This window comes from Schistocerca serialis, unplaced genomic scaffold (genome assembly GCF_023864345.2).
Source record: "Schistocerca serialis cubense isolate TAMUIC-IGC-003099 unplaced genomic scaffold, iqSchSeri2.2 HiC_scaffold_1261, whole genome shotgun sequence".
Classification (NCBI taxonomy): Eukaryota; Metazoa; Arthropoda; class Insecta; order Orthoptera; family Acrididae; genus Schistocerca; species Schistocerca serialis.
This window is the reverse complement of record NW_026047471.1, coordinates 2,999,514-3,023,057: the sequence shown is the minus strand read 5'-3', so window position 1 is coordinate 3,023,057 and position 23,544 is coordinate 2,999,514. Positions and strand designations below refer to the sequence as shown.

The 23,544-nt window shown below is 38.3% G+C and overlaps 1 protein-coding gene across 1 annotated transcript in view; it reads right to left on the bottom strand.

The window, feature by feature from the left end:
• LOC126438160 (39S ribosomal protein L46, mitochondrial-like) overlaps positions 1 to 21,230 on the bottom strand; it is a 34,840-nt gene extending 13,610 nt beyond the window's left edge. Inside the window, exons 1-3 of the mRNA XM_050090537.1 lie at positions 21,063 to 21,230; positions 20,746 to 20,935; positions 19,558 to 19,694 (exon numbers count right to left, since the gene is read on the bottom strand). Coding sequence (XP_049946494.1) covers positions 19,558 to 19,694; positions 20,746 to 20,935; positions 21,063 to 21,132 — 397 coding nt within the window. The 5' untranslated portion in view covers positions 21,133 to 21,230. The remainder of the gene's footprint in view (positions 1 to 19,557; positions 19,695 to 20,745; positions 20,936 to 21,062) is intronic.
• Positions 21,231 to 23,544: the final 2,314 nt, after the last annotated feature.

The following is a 23,544-nucleotide window of genomic DNA, read 5'->3' as shown; positions in this document are numbered from 1 at the left end:
TAAATTTCGCATCTGTAGCATGTCATCTTTGTGGTGTAGCAATTTTAATGGGCAGTAGTGTACTTCAAATGCAATCACATAAAAATAAAATAAAACAGTAATTTCACAAAAGCTTATTGAGTTTAACATACAACATTATTTTGTTACCTGATACCTTAGTTTGTCTATTGATAATTGAATAATATACAGAAGAATACAAAAGAAAACTGAAGATGTGTTAGATTATAATCAGTCTGGCTTTAGTAAGAGTTAAGACACCAGACCAAAGAAAAATCAAGATGCTTTTTTAGTGTTTGTCGACCTCGAGAAAGCGCCCGACAATGTAAACTGGTGGAAGATGTTTGAAATTCTGCGAAAAATTGGGTTAAGCTATAGGGAAAGATGGGAAATATATAACATGTACAAGAGCCAAGAGGTTAAGGAATGAGGAGGTTCTCTGGAGAATCGGTGAGGAAAGGAATATACGGAAACAGGGAAAAGAAGAGACAGGATGGTAGGATAGCTTTTAAGGCATCAGGGAATAAGTTACATGGTACTAAAGGGAGCTGCACATGGTAAAAACTTTAGAGGAAGACACAGATTAGAATACATTCAGCAAATAATTGAGGATGTAGGTTGCAAGTGCTACACTGAGATGAGATGGAGAGGTTGGCACAGGAAAAAAATTCGGGGTGGGCCACATCAAACCAGTCAGGGGGGAAAAGAAAGTGAACTGTAAGTCCATGTATCCTCACCTTTATACACTTGACCAAACATGCAGAATCATCCAGACACTTTCAGATTATTCTAGAAGATTCTGTTACGTTCTGAAATGATCTCAAAGCTTGCATACTATTTCAAAGACTGACACTTTGTAGGGTTCTATTCACCAAGATAAAACTTTATTTGATTTATTGTTTTTATTCCACCATATTAGTCCAAGGGTTAATTTGAAGAATGTTTGTGAGATATTCCAGAACAAGATGGTGCGTTTCCCTTTTCTAGATATGTAGTAGCCTTTGATATACAGTTCTTGTAAAATTATCTGAATTTCTGGGATTGGTTATTTTGATTTATAAAATAATAGCAATAAAGGCATTAGATAAGGAAGTTAAAACACAAACACCGGTTAAAAAACTGTTAAACTGGAAAAGGGGAGTTCTTTTCTGTTCTTACTGTTGATAATGATTAACAGGAAAAATGGCACTTTATGAAGGAATTATTTTTGAACTTTAATAAAATGAAATGAGATTATTCGAGAAAAACATTTCCAAACTACTCAGAGCATCATATCTGAAATAAAATTACAAGTAACAAAATATTTTGAAACAAGATGGCGTTTCCCACTTTTAATGTATTAATTTTACTTGTGCATGACTAGTTTCAGCCTTCTAGGCCATTCTCAAGTGATATTGTCATTCTGTACAAAATACAATACATCATATTACTCTCCGAATATAAAATAATGATGGGAATGTAAATGTATTTTAAAGACATTTACCAGCAAAATTAGAAAATGCCACTTTCTTTTAATAGACCCATTGCTATGGTACCCAAAACAAAGAACGAATATTCTGAGCCAATACAGAGTTAATGCATTTTAATACACACATCAAAAAAAGTTTTGCATCACCTCAGTTCCAAGAGTTCCGGAAACTGTACAGAAAATTGGAACAGAGATCAACATAAACATCATTTCTGCCCTTTCTAATGCTCATGTTTGTACCACCATACAGCGAGATCTTCAGAAGTGGTGGTCCAGATTGCTGCACACACCGGTACCTCTTATACCCAGTAGCACATCCTCTTGCATTGATGCATGCCTGTATTCGTCATGGCATACTATCCACAAGTTCATTAAGGCACTCTCAGTCCAGACTGTGCCACTCTTCAACTGCGGTTTGGCATAGATCCCTCAGAGTGGTTGATGTGTCACATCGTCCCTAAACAGCCCTTTTCAATCTATCCCAGGCACAGTCAATAAGGTTCATGTCTGGAGAACATGCTGGCTGCACTAGTTGAGCGATGTCGTTATCTTGAAGGAAGTCATTCACAAGATGTGCATCATGGTTGCGTGAACTGTCGTCCATGAAGACGCCAATATGCCGCTGATATGGTTGCACTATCAGTCAGAGTATGGCAATCACGTACCATACAGCCATTACAGCACCTTCCATGATCACCAACAGCATACATCAGCCCAAACAGCAGGGAATCTCCACCTTGCTGCACTCGTTGGACAGAGTGCCTAAGGCGTTCAGCCTGACCAGGTTGCCTCCAAACATGTCTCCGAGAATTGTCTGGTTGAAGCCTTATGCAACACTCATCGGTGAAGAGAACATGACGCCAATCCTGAGCGGTCCATGCGGCATGTTGTTGGGCCCAGCTGTATCGCGCTGCATGGTGTTGTGGTTGCAAAGGTGGACCTCACCATGGACATCGGGAGTGGAGTTGGGCATCATGCAGCCTATTGTGCAGAGTTTGAGTCATAACAAGACATCCTGTGGCTGCACAAAAAGCATTATTCAGAATTGTTGTGTTGCTGTCAGGGTTCCTCCTTGCCATAATCCGCAGGTAGTGGTCAACCACTGCAGTAGTAGCCCTTGGGTGGCCTGAGCGAGGCATGTCATCAACAGTTCCTGTCTCTCTCTATCTCCTCAATGTCCGAACAACATCGCTTTGGTTCACTCCGACATGCCTGGACACTTCCCCTGTTGAGAGCCCTTTCTGGCACAAAGTAACAATGTGTGACCACCTAGGCATGGTTGAACTACAGACAACACGAGCCGTGCACCTCCTTCCTGGTGGAATGCTGGAACTGTTTTGCTGTTAGACCCCTCCGTCTAACAGGTGCTGCTCATGCATCGTTGTTTACATCTTTGGGCAGGTTTAGTGACATCTCTGAACAGTCAAAGGTACTGTGTCTGTGATACAATATCCACTGTCAATGTCTATCTTCAGGAGTTCTGGGCACCAGGGAGATGCAAAACTTTTTTTGATGTGTATATTTAACCAAAAATTGCATGTCAAAAATGTCAACTGAGGTGCCACCTTTGGCAGCCTGTATCGCTAGCCAGGTTCCCTTTTATTTTACTTTTGGGGGAAAAAAAAAAAAAACTATTTTCTTGTCTTGTTTTCAATTTTAACACTTGTTCAGTTCAATGAAGGTGCCCTTCTATGTGAACTCTTGTTGACTACAATACAATTATGGCAGTGGATGCTGCTCTGAATGGTTAAAATATAGAGAAGTTTACTGATCTGATGTTATAATATCCTGGCACAAACAACATATAGCGTCCGACATGACAGCTGCTGCACGCTAGTGTGGAGAAGTAAAGTGTTGCATAGTGTGTGTACATGCAATGTTCTCGTGTTGTAACAGCTGAACCGCAGCTGTTATGGTAGTTCCACTTCAGCCAACACTTGGCCAACAGGTGGGATGTTTTTTTTTTTTTTACTCTTTGTGTGTGCTTGTGTATTTCTCCCTGCGTGATATTTATTTCTGAGTTATCTATGTTCCTCTTTTTTTTTCTTTTTTTGTCACTTTGGGTTACAATTCATTAGCTTCCTGTTTTCAGTGAATAAAGAGTTTCTTGTGAAGCTTACTCCTGTGGTGTCTGATTAATAATAATGATTAAGATGATCCGTTCTAATTACACCGAACCTGGCAAGTGGTGACTCTGACACGATACTCATGCTGAAGGAAATTAACTACAGCTGTTTTCCCTACTGAGGCCAGGGGATGTCTGGAGAATTTACTGTATCAAGACTAGCAGTCCACTTCGCATCGTTTTGGCCTGATAACCCCATCTTATGGAAACAAGTTTTTGTTGTGCTGGAATTACAGCCGATACCATGAAGTTCACACTTGTTGTTAGCCAGTCGGACCACCGTTTCGTCACCAAAGTGCAAGAAATTTTCAATGCACCCCAGAGGGACATTTCTAAAAGAAACTCAAGGCAGAGCTAATACGAAGAATTGCTGCTTCACAGGAAGACTGAATTTGTTTTTCTTACACAAGAAGACGTCGGTGATCGTAAGCCGTCACAATATCTGAGGTATCTGCACAGTAAAGTGAAAACTGTCACAGTGCCAGACAACTTATTGCATACCGGTACATCATGAAGCAGTAGATTACCAGCACAAATTATGGCGTAGTGGCATTACAAACTGACAGAAAACAACAGAGTGTGTTACCGCAGACATTGGAGGAACTGGTCTTTGAGCAACACTACATCTCCGCAAGGTAAGCAGCCTCTGTGTTGGTACCATTGCAGGTTTGCCGAGAATGCATGAAAATGCACATCACTGTGCTTCCACCCAAATACCAGCGGCAGTCAATCGTAGGCGCCTGTCACCATCCAGGTGGCTGTTCATCAGCAAAAGAGATTCTGGCTTGAAATTTGTTATAGAAACTGGTTTGAACATCAGTATTCTGCCAGTCTTTGTTGGATCACTGTAGGCAACCAACTGTCTACAGCTGACAATAACTCGACTATTGCAACCTATGGAACACAGAGAATGGAGCTGATGTTAGGGCAACGTCATATGTTCACATGGAACTTCACTGTTGCAAACATCACAGACACCACCATCAGTGAATATCTCCTGGCACGTTACAACCAGTTCCTGGATATTGGCAAATGCCCAATTCGTGGACAGCATTACTGATTTAACTGTCATCAGTTGTCATCGCAATGAAACCATCTGTAGTGCAAAGGTCATGCAGGCACCTGAGGGTGAATGCAGTACATGTTAAAGCAGTTTCCTTATTCGATCAGACCACCCAGTACACCTGAACACATTCAACACAATACAACGCATTGCATCAGGACCGCAGATGGACCATCAGTGTCGTGCCAATGTATAAGTTTAGCACTGAGCCATATTGAAACCGCAAAAGCTGAATCTGACAGCATGCAGTGAGACGGCATTATTAGACCATTGAACAGTGTGTAGTCCTCTGCCTTACATCTGGTGCCAAAAGAAGGTGAGGCCTGGCACCTGTGTGAGATTACTGGGTACTGAATGTGAGAACAGTGCCATTTCTAAAGACTACAACTACGCATTACATGGTGCGATGATATTCAACATCTTACACTATGCTACAGCCTATACTCAGATACTGTGGCTAAAGAGGACATTCCAAAGACTGCAATTACGACACCATTCACTCTGTTTGAGTGTATGGGGGGCATGACCTTCAGATTACGAAATGCAACGCAGACATGGCAAAGATTCAGTGACTCTGTTATTCAAGGCCACCCATTCTGTTTTGCGTACCTGGACAATGTGCTCATGTTCTCGGAGACTGAAGAACAACAGCAACAATATCTACAAGAGGTGTTGAAGAGTTTGGAGCATTGTGGAGTCAGGATGAATGTCACCAAGTGTGTTTTTGGACAATCTGAAGTGACCTTCTTGGGACACAGAATCTCTACTGTGGGCTCCCTATCTCCGACACAGAAAGTGGACACAATTTTACAGTTACCTAGGCCAATCACAATCAAGGAATTTGTCGGTTCTTTGGTATGTTGAATCTTTATCACTGCCACCTGCCTCATGCAACATGCTGTAGTGAACAAAAAGCATTTAGAAACAGAATTGAGTAAGATCCTCAAAACAAATGAGGGTTGTATTTCTTTTAAACATAGAAGGCTAAAGGCTCGTAGATGTAATTGATCCATTAATTTATTATGATGCAGTCACCATACGATGTTTACAAAAAAACTAAATAATCTTGCTACAAAGGACAAATATATGAACATTTTAACACACTTAAATAAGTATGTCACTAAACTACATCTAAGAAAAAAAGTAAAAAAAAATCTTACTACAGAAGTTGGATATTTGAAGACGTCTACGAGTATTCTAACTCAACTTGATAATTACTACACAAACAAGGAAGTAGAGACAGTGCTCTCAGATAACCACACAAAGGCATATTTGGCCTCATATGTACAGCAGATAAAAAACCAGCAGGAACCATTGACTGCAGCACTGACTAGTCCTCAGAAGAAGGGCAACTCCCCAGTGCAGTGGACCGAGTTTGTGTATTCTGCTTTCAAGGCCGCCAAACAGAGCATGGCAGACATACCACTTCTAGCTGATTCTAAGCTCAATGCACCTCTAGCAGTACTGGTGGATGCAAGCCAGATGGCTATCGGCGTGGTGCTACAGCAGTGGTCAGACAGTTCATGGCTACTATTGACATACTTATTTTGAAAATTGTCACCATCTCAGAGAAAGTGGAGCGCCTACAATCGCAAACTCCTGGCAGTATGTGAAACAGTGAAATACTTCCACCCTAAAATTGAAGTGCAAGTGTTCCTTATATTCACGGACCATAAACGAATGACCTTTGCGTTCAAACATGAAAGTGTCAACTGCCCTTCTTGCCAATTCAAGCATCTAGAGTTTGTAGCCCAGTTCACTACTGACACATTTTGGGAACTGGTAATGTTGTGGCGGACTGTCTTTCATGTGTGAGCAGTGTGATGAATCCCATTGACTTCTATGCTCTGGCCACATGAGGAACTCTGGATGCTGTGTCCAGTTCCCTGCCCGTTTTCTTGATACCAATTTTCCACTTCAATCAATGGGGCTGATACAGAGCCCAACACAATAGCTGTTAACTGCTAGTGTGGAGGCATGATGTGTCGCATAGTCTGTGTATGTGCAGTGTCGTGTGATGTAACAGCTGAATTGCGGCTGTCGAGGTAGTTATAAAGAGCTAAACAGGCTGATCAAGGTGCTGTGTTTTGCATGTAATAAGTGAATTGCAGCTGTCAGAGGCTTCTATGTCCAATTGGCTGGGGTGCTGGTTTTTTATTTTTCATGTGTTATTCTCCATTCTCCATGTGCAATATTTATTTCTGTGAAACTTCCTGGCAGATTAAAACTGTGTGCTGGACCGAGACTCGAAGTCGGGACCTTTGCCTTTCACGGGCAAGCATGAAAGGTTCACAGAAGAGCTTCTGTGAAGTTTGGAAGGTAGGAGACAAGGTAGTGGCAGAATTAAAGCTGTGAGGATGGGTTGTGAGTCATGCTTGGGTAGCTCAGTTGGTAGAGCACTTGCCCGTGAAAGGCAAAGGTCCCGAGTTCAAGTCTCAGTCTGGCACACAGTTTTAATCTGCCAGGAAGTTTCATATCAGCGCACACTCCGCTGCAGAGTGCAAATCTCATTCTGGATTTATTCCTGTGTTTTTCATGTTCCATGTTCTTTTTTTTATTCTGTACTGTTGCTCTGGATTACAATTCATTAGCTTCCTGTTTTCACTGAATAAAGGGTTTCCTGTCAAGCTTAATCCTTTGGTGAAACTTCCTGGCAGATTAAAACTGTGTGCCCGACCGAGACTCTAACTCGGGACCTTTGCCTTTCGCGGGCAAGTGCTCTACCACCTGAGCTACCGAAGCACGACTCATGCCCGGTACTCACAGCTTTACTTCTGCCAGTATCTCGCCTTAATCCTTTGGTATCAGATTAATCAGAATTATTAAGTCCATCAGTATTAATTACACCAATTCCAACAAACGTAATGCAACAGACAAGACTGAAAACTGAATGTCGAAATGCATGATAGAGTAAGGAATCTCGAGGACAAATATTTATTTTACTTAATGTTCCACACATCCATGAGCAAATCACTATTATTATAAGAAAAGAATGGTTAGAGAAGTGCAATGGGAGATGTCTGGCCAGAAGATAAATCAAATGAAAAGAAAATTAAAGTTGCAATTTGATCCATAATAGATCATTCCCCATCTCTATCATCTTCAATTTTGATGAAATGTGTAGAGAACATATTCATGGGATCCACATGAAGTTCTGCCAGCTTTTGTCTCCGTCTGTAATTTGATGTAGGTACTTCAGCCTGTTCACAAGGGCCACGTTCTTTGAAACTGCAGATGTCTATAAAATTCTGAAGTTTGGCAAGCCATTCTTTCTGGTTTAATACACCTTGCAACCTGCCATATTGAAAACTTTTTTTTTCAGAATACAGAAATAACAAATGTATATTAGGGATGCTCAGTTATATGTAGAAGACTGTCCCTTTCAACTACTTTGTGATTCTACTACTTGTAAGTTGTTCCTTCACACTTTAAATTATTTATATTCCACCAAGGGTTTTCTGTATCTGCTATGAGCGTGTGTGTGTGTGTGTGTGTGTGTAGGACAATTTCAATTTATGTACAACATGTACAACATGCTACGAGGATCATAGCATCTACATTTATTTAGACAAACAAGCAGCTCTGAAATACCTACCAGCCCCTGCAATGAGATCAGAGATTGTAGCAGCATACCATGATGCCCTTGTCAGACAATGGGAAAGCATAGGAAAGCTCCATGGCTATTAAAATGCTCATAGCTGGCCAGGGCAGGTGTGATGACTCCCTATATTGGACCAGAAACTGTGCTAATCATCATCAAGGTGATGGTACAATCAAAATTGCGCAGCTGAGTGAGGAAGCAGCAAGTAGGATATTAAAATATAGTCGAAAACAAAAACATGGTAAGCTAATGATGAGAAAGCCATGTTTCAAGAGAAGTTCTGTAATCCTGAACTTGAACAGGAGGCAGATTAAATTCATTGCAGGGTTAATGACTGGCTATGGGACTTTAAGAGACACCTACATGTGATGAGTATAGAGAAAGAAGCCCCTAAGTAGAGACTATGTGGTGAGGGTTATGAAACTGCACCAAACCTAATCTTCCAGTACAAAGTGTTGGATGTCAAAATACACAAAATATTCAGTTCATTAAGTTGTGAAGAATCCATGTCTAATAATGAATTATTAAAAGGGCTCCTACTATCTTCAAGGGTGCTTGGCTGGCTTTACTAGAATCATAGGGAGTGAAACTGCACAATAAACTCAGTTTCGATGTGGGCAATAGTGGACCAAGACCACTTGTTTTTGTCTTGCTGTGCAAATCAAATAAAAGGGTTTTCCTTTATCATATAAATGAAAATCATAAAGCATTGTTCATAGAAAACTTGCTACAAAATTTTGTAGTGACAATTTTCCCTACATTTTAATCAGGAGTAACTAATTAGTGAAAGGTATTGGGAATATCTTCATTTGCCAACATTCTGTCATAAAATGAGTGAATCATGAACTTACTTACAAATGTAACCACTATCATCAGCCTCTTAAATTTACCAAAAATACCAAATGTACGAAATTTTGCTTACCGTTAACGGCATGTGTCTTAATACAGTCACCACTGATTTTATAAATGCTGACACTACCAAAAAAAGAGTGCATTTAAGTCTATGAGGAGCATTTTAATTTTGATGTTGTTTGGTTAAGAAGTACAAATTTGGCTCAAATTTTTGGGTTAATTTAGAGCCTGATAGCATTCCCATTAGTTGCATGTATTTCAGTGGTTAACTGCCAGACTATGGTTTTGATCTCGTCAGTCCTGGGATTTTTATTTTTTGTCACTTATCACTTATTTCACATATGCTGTAACAGACATAGGCCTATTGGAGATAGGATGCACTTGCCTTTCTCTGACCTTTAGGACTTATTTATTCAGTCAATTACAGGGAGATCTATAGTATAAATTTCAAACCACGCTGCAGCTCTGTAATTTCCACAGTAACAAACAGTGCCAGAGATGATAGACTGGAAGCAACAGGCAAAAATCCTATTATTGACAAGGAATCCAGCCCCAGACCTTTGGATATACAGTCTGGCGCTTCCCTCCTGAACCACAAAAAGTAATGTAAATGTTATCTAACACTAAATTAAAAATGTACAGTTACTGATAAAACACCACAATTTGAGCCGAATTTGCACATCTTAATGCAAATGACATTATAATTTAAATGTTTCCGACACCCTTAAATGCATTTATTAGTATTTTCAATAACTGTAATATCAGCGTTGTGAATTTCGAAATACGTGGTTTTAAGATCGGCAAAATTTGGTATATTTGATAAGTTCAGAGACTGGCAACAGAGTGAATACATTTCTAGGAAAGTTCATAATCCTCTTAACTTCTGACAGATAAGGCATAATTCTCTAATTTTCTGACAGGTAAGCAGACAAAACACTGACAAATGATCACATTTCCAGTAACTTCTAGTCATTATCTATTCTTTGTTAACATCAGGTGAAAACTGTCACTACAAAATTTTTCAATAAGTCTGAAGAGAGATAGTGCCACGAGCATTGCTTTCAGATTTTCATTTACATTATGTCTGTATTCTGCACAAAATGTTGTGTCAGAATAGTAGGTAGCAGGATCCCATCTCTGCTAGGTCCGAGGATCCTATCTCTACTAGGACAGCAACAATGGCAGCCAAACAAGGATTTTACAGCATAACAGCAGTTTCAAATGAAGTAGCCCTTGTGAAAATGGCTCTAGTAGCTAAATAATCTTACAGACAGAGATGAAAGTTAGTAAATATTCTGCTGGTCCGTCAAGTGTAATCTGTAAAAATTTCAACAAAATGAAGGATGGTTGAGCTTGAACTCCTATGTCACTTGGAATTCAATGACCCCAATGACACTGAGGTCATCAAAAATAATCACTAGGACTGGAACAGTTATTGAAATGTGATAAAGATCATCAGATGCTAGACCAGACGTAACTGGTTTGACTCCAAGGATGGAAGACATTTTCATTACCTGTCCAAGAGTAGGATGTTATGGGCTGACAATGGCTTAATAGCTTATTCTAGACCACTGAGGAAGTCTTGAATAAAATTGATTAGTCATTTATACGGCAAAAAATCTGTAAATGAGCAGCATGTAGCCACATAATTTTTTTTGAGTATGGGCTTTAGGTTTGTTATGCTGATACGTCACACATCATAACGTTTACAAGGAACATGTAACTAACTAACCAACTTCTCTCTCTCTCTCTCTCTCTCCTACATAAGATAATACAATATCACACAACTTGTGCATTCATTACCATCATCTACATCAAACCGTTGAGTACCAATGGTTTCTGCCTGAAACCACCATTTTATTAAGCTTGTTGTGAAGTACCAGTACCTTTGTCAGGAAACTGCCAATGCTGTTGCAAGACAGAAACATCTAGTAGCATACAGAGATACGTCTACGAATATAATGTACAGTAATAGTCAGATATAACGTTCAGTGCAATAGTTGGTGCAGATACGCTACGTGATTGTAGGAGATTGTGATATGTAGCTTTTTGTCAGTGACCTTACTGTGATCACTCACAGCAAAAGTAACTATATCTACAATTGCTGTAATGTAAATTTGAGTTTGTACTATTGCTTTTATGATGGTTTTGAAATGAAACTACTGAGACAGTATGTACTGTTGATACATAACTACTAAATTTTAGGCCTATTTTTGCTTATTATTTAGGTTTAAGATTTGTTTTAGGTATCATTATTCTGGAAATTTCGATATGTGGGACTGTGTCTAAAAAAAACGCAAATTTTCTTTCAAACATCTCCTTGATATTATGGATGGACAAAGTTTTCATTGCATGCACTGATGGTTCAAAAGTAAAACCATCTTCATAAAACTACTGATTGTTTACTTTTACCAATTCCTTCGTGTATTCATTGCTCACTACAATAATAAACATTAATTTTGCAAATTTTTAAAAATTATCTAAGTTTTCTTACTGCTGAGACTCAAAGGATTAAATAGTGATACCTGGACCCACTCAACAGGTAGAGTGCTACAGTGGTTTGCAACAGTTCATAAACTATGTGGAAAAAAGATGCTTTGCACAAGAAACCATTTTAAATTTCCTCAAGTCAAATGAATTGAAAAAGAAACTGGAACAATAAGAAAACAGAAACTGGAACAATAAGAAAACAGAAACTGGAACAATAAGAAAACAGAATCTGGAACAATAAGAAAACAGAAACTGGAGTGACAAGAACTGAATTCTGATGGCATTCACACTCTTGGTCCAAAATTTGTATAATACAGAGCTTTTCTTTGAAGACAATGGTAAGGGAGGGTATAGAGGGGGAGAAAGAAACTAGAAAAAAAAAAGACCTAGTTTTCAGAATAATTTATCATGCAAAAGAGACTAGTAAAAATATCAAAAAGCACTGAGATAGTCTGTTACTAAAAATTTCATTAAGATGAATGAAAGTGTAAGCTGTGCAATAATGAGGTTAGTGCATTTGAGGCACATTATACTGCCTAACAAGTAGCAAAATCTTAACTGCAAACTACTCTGAAAATTGAATTGTTCATCTTCCACTGAGTAAGTGCTGACCAGCTACAGGGGACTCACAAAACATTCCACATCAGTTTGGGGTGAATTTTCCTGAGGTGCCTAACATCTCGAAGCCCATAAATGAGGTTGTAGTTCCAACTACTGCTTTCCCACAGGCAGCCTAAATCAGAGATTACAGAAGTGGATCATGCACAGTGGTTTTAAAATGTCGAGTATTCACAACTTCTATGTTCATACAATTGCCCCTTTTGGCAAGGTGTGTTTGAATACAGATTACTGTTCAATGAATGAGATATTTTAGACAATATGTTTAGTATACGAAAAAAGTTTATGTATTACTTTAAAAAAAGTGTCTATTGTTTCAAAATCTGTATGTTACAATCAAGTTGGATCAAGTGTTCTAAGTTAGTGTACTTCCCCAGTATTCGCCATGTTAACCCTAGCTATGGCTAATCATTTCCTCACTTTTGAAGACTACATATTACAATAAAATTGGGGCTTTAATAATTATAGAATCTATTTTCTACAAAGAAATTTGACCTTTATTCAAGCAAAAAAGATAATAAACACAAATAAAGTAATTAAAAGTGAACTGAGTGCATCAGAAAACAATTAATAATAAATATGATAATCACTGGCCTTCAAACTACTTAAATCAACCTCTAGACAAGTTTATCTCTCACATGTGTCAACAGATTTGGGTAACTTTGTTTTTAGTACCTGTACTCCTTGCATCAAAACTGGTCCTGGCAGTTTCCCTAAAATTTCTTTGGTTGTTATGGTTGAAACATCATTTTCATTGTAATCAAAATGAATTTTCTGAGCATTAGAACTTTTTTAGACATTGAATTCCATATTCGGAATCAGATGCCACTTCCAAAATAAGAGCCACCTACTTAAAAATTGCAGGCCTTGTTGTTCTCTCCCAAACTGAACAAAATTTTACCAGAACAGTTACCCCTATTTCCAAGTTCCCACTGGAACACAATTTCACTTTCTCATGCATTTTAGGAGCAACAAGACTTTTGGTCAGGTGAATACCGTGTTATAAATACAAAATCAAATAGGGGTAGTGCAGGAGTGGGTTTAATAATGAATTTAAAAAAAATAGGAGTTCGGGTAAGCTACTACAAACAGCATAGTGAACACATTATTGTGGCCAAGATAGACACGAGGCCCACACCTACAACAGTAGTACAAGTCTATATGCCAACTAGCTCTGCAGATGACAAAGAAATTGAAGAAATGTATGATGAGATAAAAGAAATTATTCAGATAGTGAAGGGAGACGAAAATTTAATAGTCATGGGTGACTGGAATTCGATAGTAGGAGAAGGAAGAGAAGGAAACGTAGTAGGTGAATATGGATTGGGGGTAAGAAATGAAAGAGGAAGCCGCCTGGTAGAATTTTGCACAGAGCACAACTTAATCATAGCTAACACTTGGTTCAAGAATCATAAAAGGAGGTTGTATACATGGAAGATGCCTGGAGATACTGGAAGGTGTCAGATAGATTATATAATGGTAAGGCAGAGATTTAGGAACCAGGTTTTGAACTGTACGACATTTCCAGGGGCAGATGTGGACTCTGACCACAATCTATTGGTTATGAACTGTAGATTAAAACTGAAGAAACTGCAAAAAGGTGGGAATTTGAGGAGATGGGACCTGGATAAACTGAAAGAACCAGAGGTTGTAGAGAATTTCAGGAAGAGCATAAAGGAACAATTGACAAGAATGGAGGAAAGAAATACAGTAGAAGAAGAATGGATAGCTTTTAGGGATGAAGTGGTGAAGGCAGCAGAGGATCAAGCAGGTAAAAAGACGAGGGCTAGTAGAAATCCTTGGATGACAGAAGAAATACTGAATTTAATAGATGAAAGGAGAAAATATAAAAATGCAGTAAATGAAGCAGGCAAAAAGGAATACAAACATCTCAAAAATGAGATCGACAGGAAGTGCAAAATGGCTAAGCAGGCATGGCTAGAGGACAAATGTAAGGATGTAGAGGCTTACCTCACTAGGGGTAAGACAGATACTGCCTACAGGAAAATTAAAGAGACCTTTGGAGAAAAGAGAACCACTTGTATGAATATCAAGGGCTCAGATGGCAACCCAGTTCTAAGCAAAGAAGGAAAAGCAGAAAGGTGGAAGGAGTATATAGAGGAACTATACAAGGGCGATGTTCTTGAGGATAATATTATGGAAATGGAAGGGGATGTAGATGAAGATGAAATGGGAGATATGATACTGCGTGAAGAATTTGATAGAGCACTGAAAGACCTAAGCCGAAACAAGGCCCTGGGAGTAGACAACATTCCATTAGAACTACTGGCAGCCTTGGGAGAGCCAGTCCTGACAAAACTCTACCATTTGGTGAGCAAGATGTATGAGACAGGCGAAATACCCTCAGACTTCAAGAAGAATATAATAATTCCAATCCCAAAGAAAGCAGGCATTGACAGATGTGAAAATTACCGAACTATCAGTTTTAAGTCACGGCTGCAAAATACTAATGCAAATTCTTTACAGACAAATGGAAAAACTGGTAGAAGCCGACCTCGGGGAAGATCAGTTTGGATTCCGTAGAAATATGGGAACACGTGAGGCAATACTGACCTTACGACTTATCTTAGAAGCTAGATTAAGAAAAGGAAAACCTACGTTTCTAGCATTTGTAGACTTGGAGAAAGCTTTTGACAATGTTGACTGGAATACTCTCTTTCAAATTCTGAAGGTGGCAGGGGTAAAATACAGGGAGCGAAAGGCTATTTACAATTTGTACAGAAACCAGATGGCAGTTATAAGAGTCAAGGGACATGAAGGGGAAGCAGTGGTTCGGAAGGGAGTGAGACAGGGTTGTAGCCTCTCCCCGATGTTATTCAATCTGTATATTGAGCAAGCAGTAAAGGAAACAAAACAAAAATTCGGAGTAGGTATTAAAATCCATGGAGAAGAAATAAAAACTTTGAGGTTCGCCGATAACATTGTAATTCTGTCAGAGACAGCAAAGGACTTGGAAGAGCAGTTGAATGGAATGGACAGTGTCTTGAAGGGAGAATATAAGATGAACATCAACAAAAGCAAAACGAGGATAATGGAATGTAGTCGAATTAAGTCAGGCGATGCTGAGGGAATTAGATTAGGAAATGAGACAATTAAAGTAGTAAAGGAGTTTTGCTATTTGGGGAGCAAAGTAACTGATGATGGTCAAAGTAGAGAGGATATAAAATGTAGACTGGCAATAGCAAGGAAAGTGTTTCTGAAGAAGAGAAATTTGTTAACATCGAGTATAGATTTAAATGTCAGGAAGTCGTTTCTGAAAGTATTTGTATGGAAGTGAAACATGGACGATAAATAGTTTGGACAAGAAGAGAATAGAAGCTTTCGAAATGTGGTGCTACAGAAGAATGCTGAAGATTACATGGATAGATCACGTAACTAATGAGGTAGTGTTGAATAGGATTGGGGAGAAGAGGAGTTTGTGGCACAACTTGACAAGAAGAAGGGATCGGTTGGTAGGACATGTTCTGAGGCATCAAAGGATCACCAATTTAGTATTGGAGGGCAGTGTGGAGGGTAAAAATCATAGAGGGAGACCAAGAGATGAATACACTAAACAGATTCAGAAGGATGTAGGCTGCAGTACGTATTGGGAGATGAAGAAGCTTGCACAGGATAGAGTAGCATGGAGAGCTGCATCAAACCAGTCTCAGGACTGAAGACCACAACAACAACATGCATTTTATCCTTTTCTTCTTCTATGCTGTCATCTAATCTGCTTACTCCGAAGAACTTGTTTGCCCATCAGCTAATTGCAGTCTGTTTCTTGTTTAACACCTTTTTGAATGAAAATCTGCCAATAGTTTTTCCTTCACTTTATCTCCTTCATATCTTTTCTGTTCCTTTTTCATGTTCCTCTCCTGCTTCTCTTTTTCCTTGAATTCATGATGTTCCATCACTAGTCACAACACTAGGTGTGTGTTCTTTCTTTCTCTTTGTGCTTCGTTGCTCAGATTCTGATCACAGTGATAAATAACATTTCCAAAAATTATTGCTATTGATTTTGGTTGTGATGACTGAATATCATCAAAGACAAAAGATGTTGAAGTATCCAAATTCTGTGAAGTGTTATTTAGAGTCACCAATATTTAGAAAGGAACAAGACTTTTGGTGGGCCATCAAGTAGTATCACTATTATGTAAACTGCTACTATGTGATGAAGATATCTGAATAGTACCAAGACTCTGGATGGATGAAGGATTATGCCTATCTTCATGTACTGAAATTTTCTTTGATGGATTGTCATCAAAGGGCCTCAGCTAGTAGACTCTGATCAAATTAATTAATACCATTTCCTGGACATCTCATATCAATTTATCTTTGTTTGTAACATAGTAAATTATACAATAAGAACCATGAAAACCACTAGCAGCAAGCATTTCTACGTCATCAGCTATTTTGTTCTAGAACTTTAAAAGTAATAATGCCTCCAGATTTCCTCCCCAGTCAAAATTCCTTCTCTCGGTTACTTTAAACTCATCTAGAAGGACAGCATCAATTTGTTTTTTATATACATAAAATGAATCTTAAGCTCCATAGCTGACTGGACTGTAGCTGAAGCTGGCATATGACAAGCAACTATATTGGTATAATTCACATTGTTTGCATCAAATGGAATCAAATTAGTTGCTCTGAAGCCTGCTTGAACATTTGCTCCGTTTTACATTCTGAAATAATTTGTAACAAAATAGCAGGTACCTCAGATTTTGAAATATTAAACCTCTTGTTGTCAGAACACAATGTCTGAAATAGTTTTTTTTTTCATTAGTCCAAAGACTGCTACATCTAGTAGATGTAAGATATGTACAGAATTGGGATGTAAAGTGGGAAATATGATGTGGTTTTTCCAGCAATATCTGCTCAAATGGAGAGTCAGTCTGTCTCAAATATTACAGCAGGCTGGGGAATCTCAGTTTCTTTCAAGAATGAGTTAAATACATTCTTTGTGTGCTTGAAGGAACTTTCACAGCTCATCTGTCCATTTTCCATTTTTCTAATGTGCATATCCTCTAGTACCAATCACTGCAAACAATGATCTGAATCAGAGTTAGAAGACTCATCATAAGCTTGACAGCCCTGAGGATCTATGACTAATTCCCCTTTAGGAGCCAGGTGTTGGTGGTAAGGTCCTAAGGGACCAAACTGCTAAGGTCGTCGGTCCCTAGGCTTACACACTACTTAATCTAACTTAAACTAAATTACGCAAAGTCAACCAATCCTTTTTCTCTCTCTTAAGAATGTGTGCCACAGTACCCAGTACACTTTATTGAAGATATACCAGAAATTGTATTTCCTAATGGTGTTCTTGAAGTGTTGTACAACTGTCTCTCAACAATAACTTCTAGCACATTTTTATCTCTACTGGGAGAATACTGAAATCTCTTATTCTTTGGCTAACTTACTTTTCATATAAGTAAAACACAAAGACCTTGAGTTAAAAACGGTATATTTTTCATAGTTCTTACTGCATATTGTTCTATGTTACAAGCATAGATCAATTAATATGATATGTCGAGGCAGTGCTATGAATTAGTTCTAAGATGGTATAAAAAAAGTACCACAAGTATTTCAAATAATCTTGCTTAAATAAAATAAATTCAAATTGAGCGTTGCGGCTCCCTGGGATGTTGCAGCCTTACATCATGGTGTCACAGTGGTTCCACAAAAATAATAATTTGGTTTATTAGCTTTCTGAATGAAGGAACAATGTGTGTACCAGTACTGATATCTAGATGTGGAGAAAAAAAGGTGTGGTTGCTATGGCTGTGTTACATTTTGGTTCATCATACTAAGCAGGTCACTTGTTTTTATTCAGTAATAATAAAGATTAGTTTTGTTGAATGCACGTCATTTTTAATTGTTGTTTGTCCTCTGTGATCTGTGTTGACCTTTATTAAATAACAACCACTTACATCGAGACGTTTCCAACAAATGTGTACTGACGTGGGGACTGAGCACATTTTCCTAATTTACTACAGCAACTCTAGTTGGCTTTAAGGAATATTGTTCAAGAGAAACATCTGACTAATGAGAAGTTTGCAGACAGTGACCGTTTTCATGCTGGTGTATCTTTGTGGCATCTTTGAAAAACTAAATTCATTGAATGTATCCCTTCAAGGTAATGAGAATTCTGCAGCTTCCAGAAAAAAAATTTCAGCTTTTAGAACGCATCTACTACAGTGGAAGAAATGGTGGATGATAAATATGTACATTACACTTTCTCCACTCTTCACACGGTTTCAGCAGACAGTAACTTTCAGTTATGTGAAGAATTGAAGCCTGTGTTTGTGGGTCATTTAACCAAACTCAGTGATGACTTTCTGAAGTACTTTTTAAAACAAGTTGATCAACACAACAGCAACACAGATGCTTTTAATGCAGAACTTCCATCAACATTCATCACTGAAGAGCGAGAGCAATCTATTATGTTTCTCCAGATTCTACACTGAAATTGAAGTTTACTTCTTCATCACTGTCTGAGTTTTGGAGTTTAGTGAAGTAGGAGTATCTGCAAGTAGGGAACAAGACCCTACCTACAAGCTGGGATGCCTTCTGCAACATCCTACTTATATGAGCTAGGTTTTTCAGCATTTGAAGTCATCAACACGAAATATATATTGCAAATGAATGTGGAGAAAAAGATGCATGTAGCAACTTCCAATTTTGTGTCAAAATTTGAAGAACTGAATATGAAGAAGGAAGCTCATTTTTCCCACTGACTTTGTTGCAAGACTTCAGAGTAAAAATATTACAAGATGATCAAAGTGTGTTACTTCAACATTTGACAAAGAAATTTTTATCCCACATTTCAAGACAGATTTAGTGCGCAAAATGAGCCAAAGGAACCTATGTTCAGATCAAGGGAGCCATTGGCCCAAAAAGTTTGAAAACCGTTGATGCAGTACAATTCTATATTACATAAGTTTTATATCAGTTTTTAAAAGGAGCCAAAACCGGACAGATATTTATTCACTTATGGCCACTGCATTGACATAGGAGGGAGATGAAAATAGGCCTATAGTAATTAACCTTACCTCTCAATAAATTAAGTTTCTTCTAATGTTCCATTTAAACATGTTGAATATTTTTTAAAATAAACATGGAATGCTTTGCTTAATGGAGAAAATCTACAAAACTCAAGTTCAACGCAGGTTTGTTCACAGAATGGTGACTCCAAAAAAAGAACACACAAGGAAATACTACGGTAAACAACTGGATAGCATAATTAATGTTGGTTATAATAGACAATTAAATGAAAACTATTCACTTTTTCTATTATACAGAAGTCCACAATATAAATTTTCCGCCACTTTTCTTTTACTAACCTGTTAACCTAGATGCAGACTGAAATTTATTCAGTTCTTCTTGGCATGCATCTTCAAAGTCTTGTGCAGTTTGCTTCACCACCTGATCTAAGTCTACATCTTTAATATCACCTTTTTTCAACAGCTCAGCTTGTTTCCTGATTTAAAACAACAACAATAAAAAAAGTAGTAATAATGCCAAAAGCCTGTAATTCAGTTATAGACCTATACACCAATATTTTTTTTCTAGGTGTTCTACAGAAGTTAATTTCAAAGCTACAACAAGATATATTTTAAAAGCTTACAGGCCTATAGTTGGCATACTTCAGTACATTATGAAATGATGAATTCTATAGTTGAAAGATAACATTACATGGGTAGGCCTAGAACAGATAACTAATAAAGACATACAGTACTGAATCAAAACAGGAGGAAAACAAATTTATGGCACAACTTGACTAAAAGGAGAAATAGTTTGACAGGATATGTCCTGAGGCATCAAGAAATAGTCAATTCGGTTATAAGAGAAGTGGGAAGAATCAATTGTAGTGATGGCTAAGGCTTGACTGCAGCGAGCATGTTCAAATGGATGTAGGATGCAACAGTTATGTAGGATGAAGGACCTTACACAGGATGGACAAGGTTGGAGAGCTATATCAAACCAGTCCTCACAGTAACAAAATTCAAAATATTTGTAAATCAGCAACCATGTCTCACACGCATTTTTATGATCAATGTATAGTCCATAAGATGTAGCTACTTCCACACAGCAAGTTAGAAATATACAAGGAAGATTTGGCACACTTACAATAATTTTTTTTAAAAAATAACTTAATAACAATGTTGAAACGGAATTGGTTTTGATGAGCAATTATTGTCCATGCGTTCAGGCTATACATACAATTATTTCTGCTACTTTTCAGGGCCACTATAAAACGTAGTAAAAGAACATACAATATCACTGAAATATTCAAAAAGCTATGACAATACATGACCAGTTCACCTTTTCATGCTATACTTTAATTTTTAATATTTACTTAGAGTTACGTGCAAGAAGAATTTCAAGGTGATTTAAAGCAGTTCATCCAACTGAAAAGGGCCAACACAGATACTCCATGTTCTTTAAAAGGTGCAGATACGTTTGTTTACAGTTAATACAGCAATGTGTTACTGTGACTGAAACACGTTAATATATTCCATGCAAAGTACCTGTCTCGCTCGTGACGTATTTCATGATCGCTTTTCATGCTGTTCTCGAACTCAATAGTTTGCAAGTACTCCGAAAATCGTTTCTCTATGTCCGTCATATCAGCTGTAATAATCGGGTCTCTCTCCAAACATACGCCGCTCAGCAAATCCCATCTTTCTTTTCCTGAAGTACTGCAACATCTAATATTTCCTTTAAACCAAGAAGTTGCAAAAGTGAATTATTTACCACGTTACGAACTGTGATAACCAAAAACACTAAACGCAAATTCTTATCAGCAACTCCGTACGAGAGAATTTGATGCGAAACAGAAATTTACCTTTGCAAGTAACGCGAGTTCCTACACAGACTCGTAGTAAGGAAAACACACGCGAGTTTATCATTTTCATGTTTACTAACTTCAAACGTAAACATCCGAACACCCGCCAGAAACACTGGTTATAAATCTCGAAGATACTCCATTACACCTGCGTCTAGGGGACGCCAGGGAATCGGGTTTGCTGATTGGCTACGTCGTGCGATGACGTCTTCTCCCATACCAGCCAATCCAGATCGTTGCTACTTTCTGAAACGCGCTGTTCTTTAAAGGAGGCGATTTGTCTGTCGATACGTTGTGTGGCGAACTCGATATATTACTTCGCTGTTGTGTGTTCTAGGCCTGTGTTTATAATGGCAGATTCCAACACGTGTTTTGTGTGCGATAAAGCATTTCAGCTGCGAAAAACTTTATACGCGCACATCAGGAAAATGCATGATGTAGAGCCAAATACAGAAGGTACGATTAAGTGCCCACAAGACGACTGTAGCCATTCCTTAAATACATTCGGTCGTATGAATAAAACAGAGAATATACTTTATACTCAGAAGTTCGGAGAAAGTTCTCTGGTTGGCATGAATAAAGCGAGTCTGAGAATATACTTCACCCGAGTATGTTCTCAATGTGGGGTGAAGGGTGGGGGAAGTTGCTCAAAGCAAAGTATATTCTCCGATTTCGTATGAATAAAGCCAAAGAAGTTTCTCACAAGCGGAGAACATTCTCTGTTTTTGTGAGTGAGCTCCATAGCATACTTCGAGCTGAGTGAGTTGTGTTGTGTTGTGTTGTTATTAAGCGTTACCGAGTGTTTTTAGCGAAAATGGCGGAATTTATGTTTCTTGGAAGGCAAAGAAAGATATACGTAGTACGCAGGAACACAGAAGAAAGGAACTGTAGAAGTTTGTATAGATTTAACAGTCAAAACATTAATTGGCTGGCGAATCATTTTCTTCCGGAAAATCACGAAAGAAGAGGAGGCGCCCTTTCCAATGAATGCAAAATGAAAATATTTTTGCGCTATTTAGCGGATCCTGGTTTTCAGATAGGTGTAGGAGAAGATTTGGGAGTACACCAGACTACAGTATCAATAACATTTTCGTACGTTCTGCAACAGGTCAACAGGAAAGCACCGTTGTGGATCAGATTTCCGAGAAACATTAACGAATTAGAAACAGCGAAAGTTAATTGGCAATCGAGATACAAGTTTCCATGTGCGGTAGGGGCCCTAGACTGCACTCACATACCTATAATGAAACCTTCTTCACATGGAGACGAATACGTCAATCGAAAGGGCTTTCCTTCTATAAACGTGCAGGCGACGTGTGACAACAGTGAAATGTTTACGAGTGTTGATGCTTCATGGCCAGGGTCTGTACATGACGCTAGGATATGGAGAAACTCCGATGTCTATCGTATATTGCGTGAGAACCAGTGCAACGCCCTAATTTTAGGAGACGAAGGATATGGCATTGCACCGTGGTTAATGACACCCTTTCAAAATCCAGAAACACCTGATGAGAGGGCATACAACAGACTTCACTCTAAGGAAAGGGTGATAATCGAACGGTGCTTTGGACAAGTGAAAAGGCGTTTCCCAATTCTCCAAAATAAAATAAGGCTTGCCCAAACAAAAATCCCCAGTGTGATAGTAGCCTGTTTTGTTTTGCACAACGTAGCAAAACATGTAGGGGATGAGGATTTTGAGGCACCTAGTGATGACGACAACAATCTTCCAGTACTGGGAGAAGAGGAAGCAGCAAACGTACGTGTACGTGGAACAAATAGGAGACGGGAAATTGTGAATGTAATACGACAACTGTAATGTACGGGTGTCTGCCCAAAAATTTCATAATTAAACCCAATTTGATATTTTTTTGTAATTATTCCCTCATGAAAATAAAGCACAGTGCTCTGATGTTACGTAATAAAATGCTGTTTAGTGTTGTTTTTTTTCATTCTCTATCATCGATTTTACTTTCAACAAAAATTGTTTAACGTGTAACTATTTGGAACAGAGATACTACTGTAAATAGCTTTGGACACAACAGGTTAACATGAACTGCTGGAACCTTACTGTAATTTCTGTACTGTAACTTCAGCAGATTGATGGCACAAGTTTTTATTTTACTTTACCAAAATTGTTCCAAGGATGTGGAGAAGGTATTTGCCACGTGCTAGAGTGAATAAGTGCACAACTGTCTAACCTGCAGCATTTAAAATACAAACAAGTTAGGGTGAAGTGGGGTAAGTGTAACCATGTTTTGGCATAGTTCAACTTTGACACCAAATTGGCAATTTGTTATTGAAGATATGATTTTGAAATTTCTCATGCTTAAAGTTTGACTTACTGACTTTTAATAAATACACATTTTGTTTTTGAAAAAAAATAATAATATGGTCAAATAATTGTTTTCAAAATTTTGTGTTGTGAGATTACACTTGCCCCATGGTTCGGGGCAAGTGTAACCCCGCATTGTTGTACCCATAC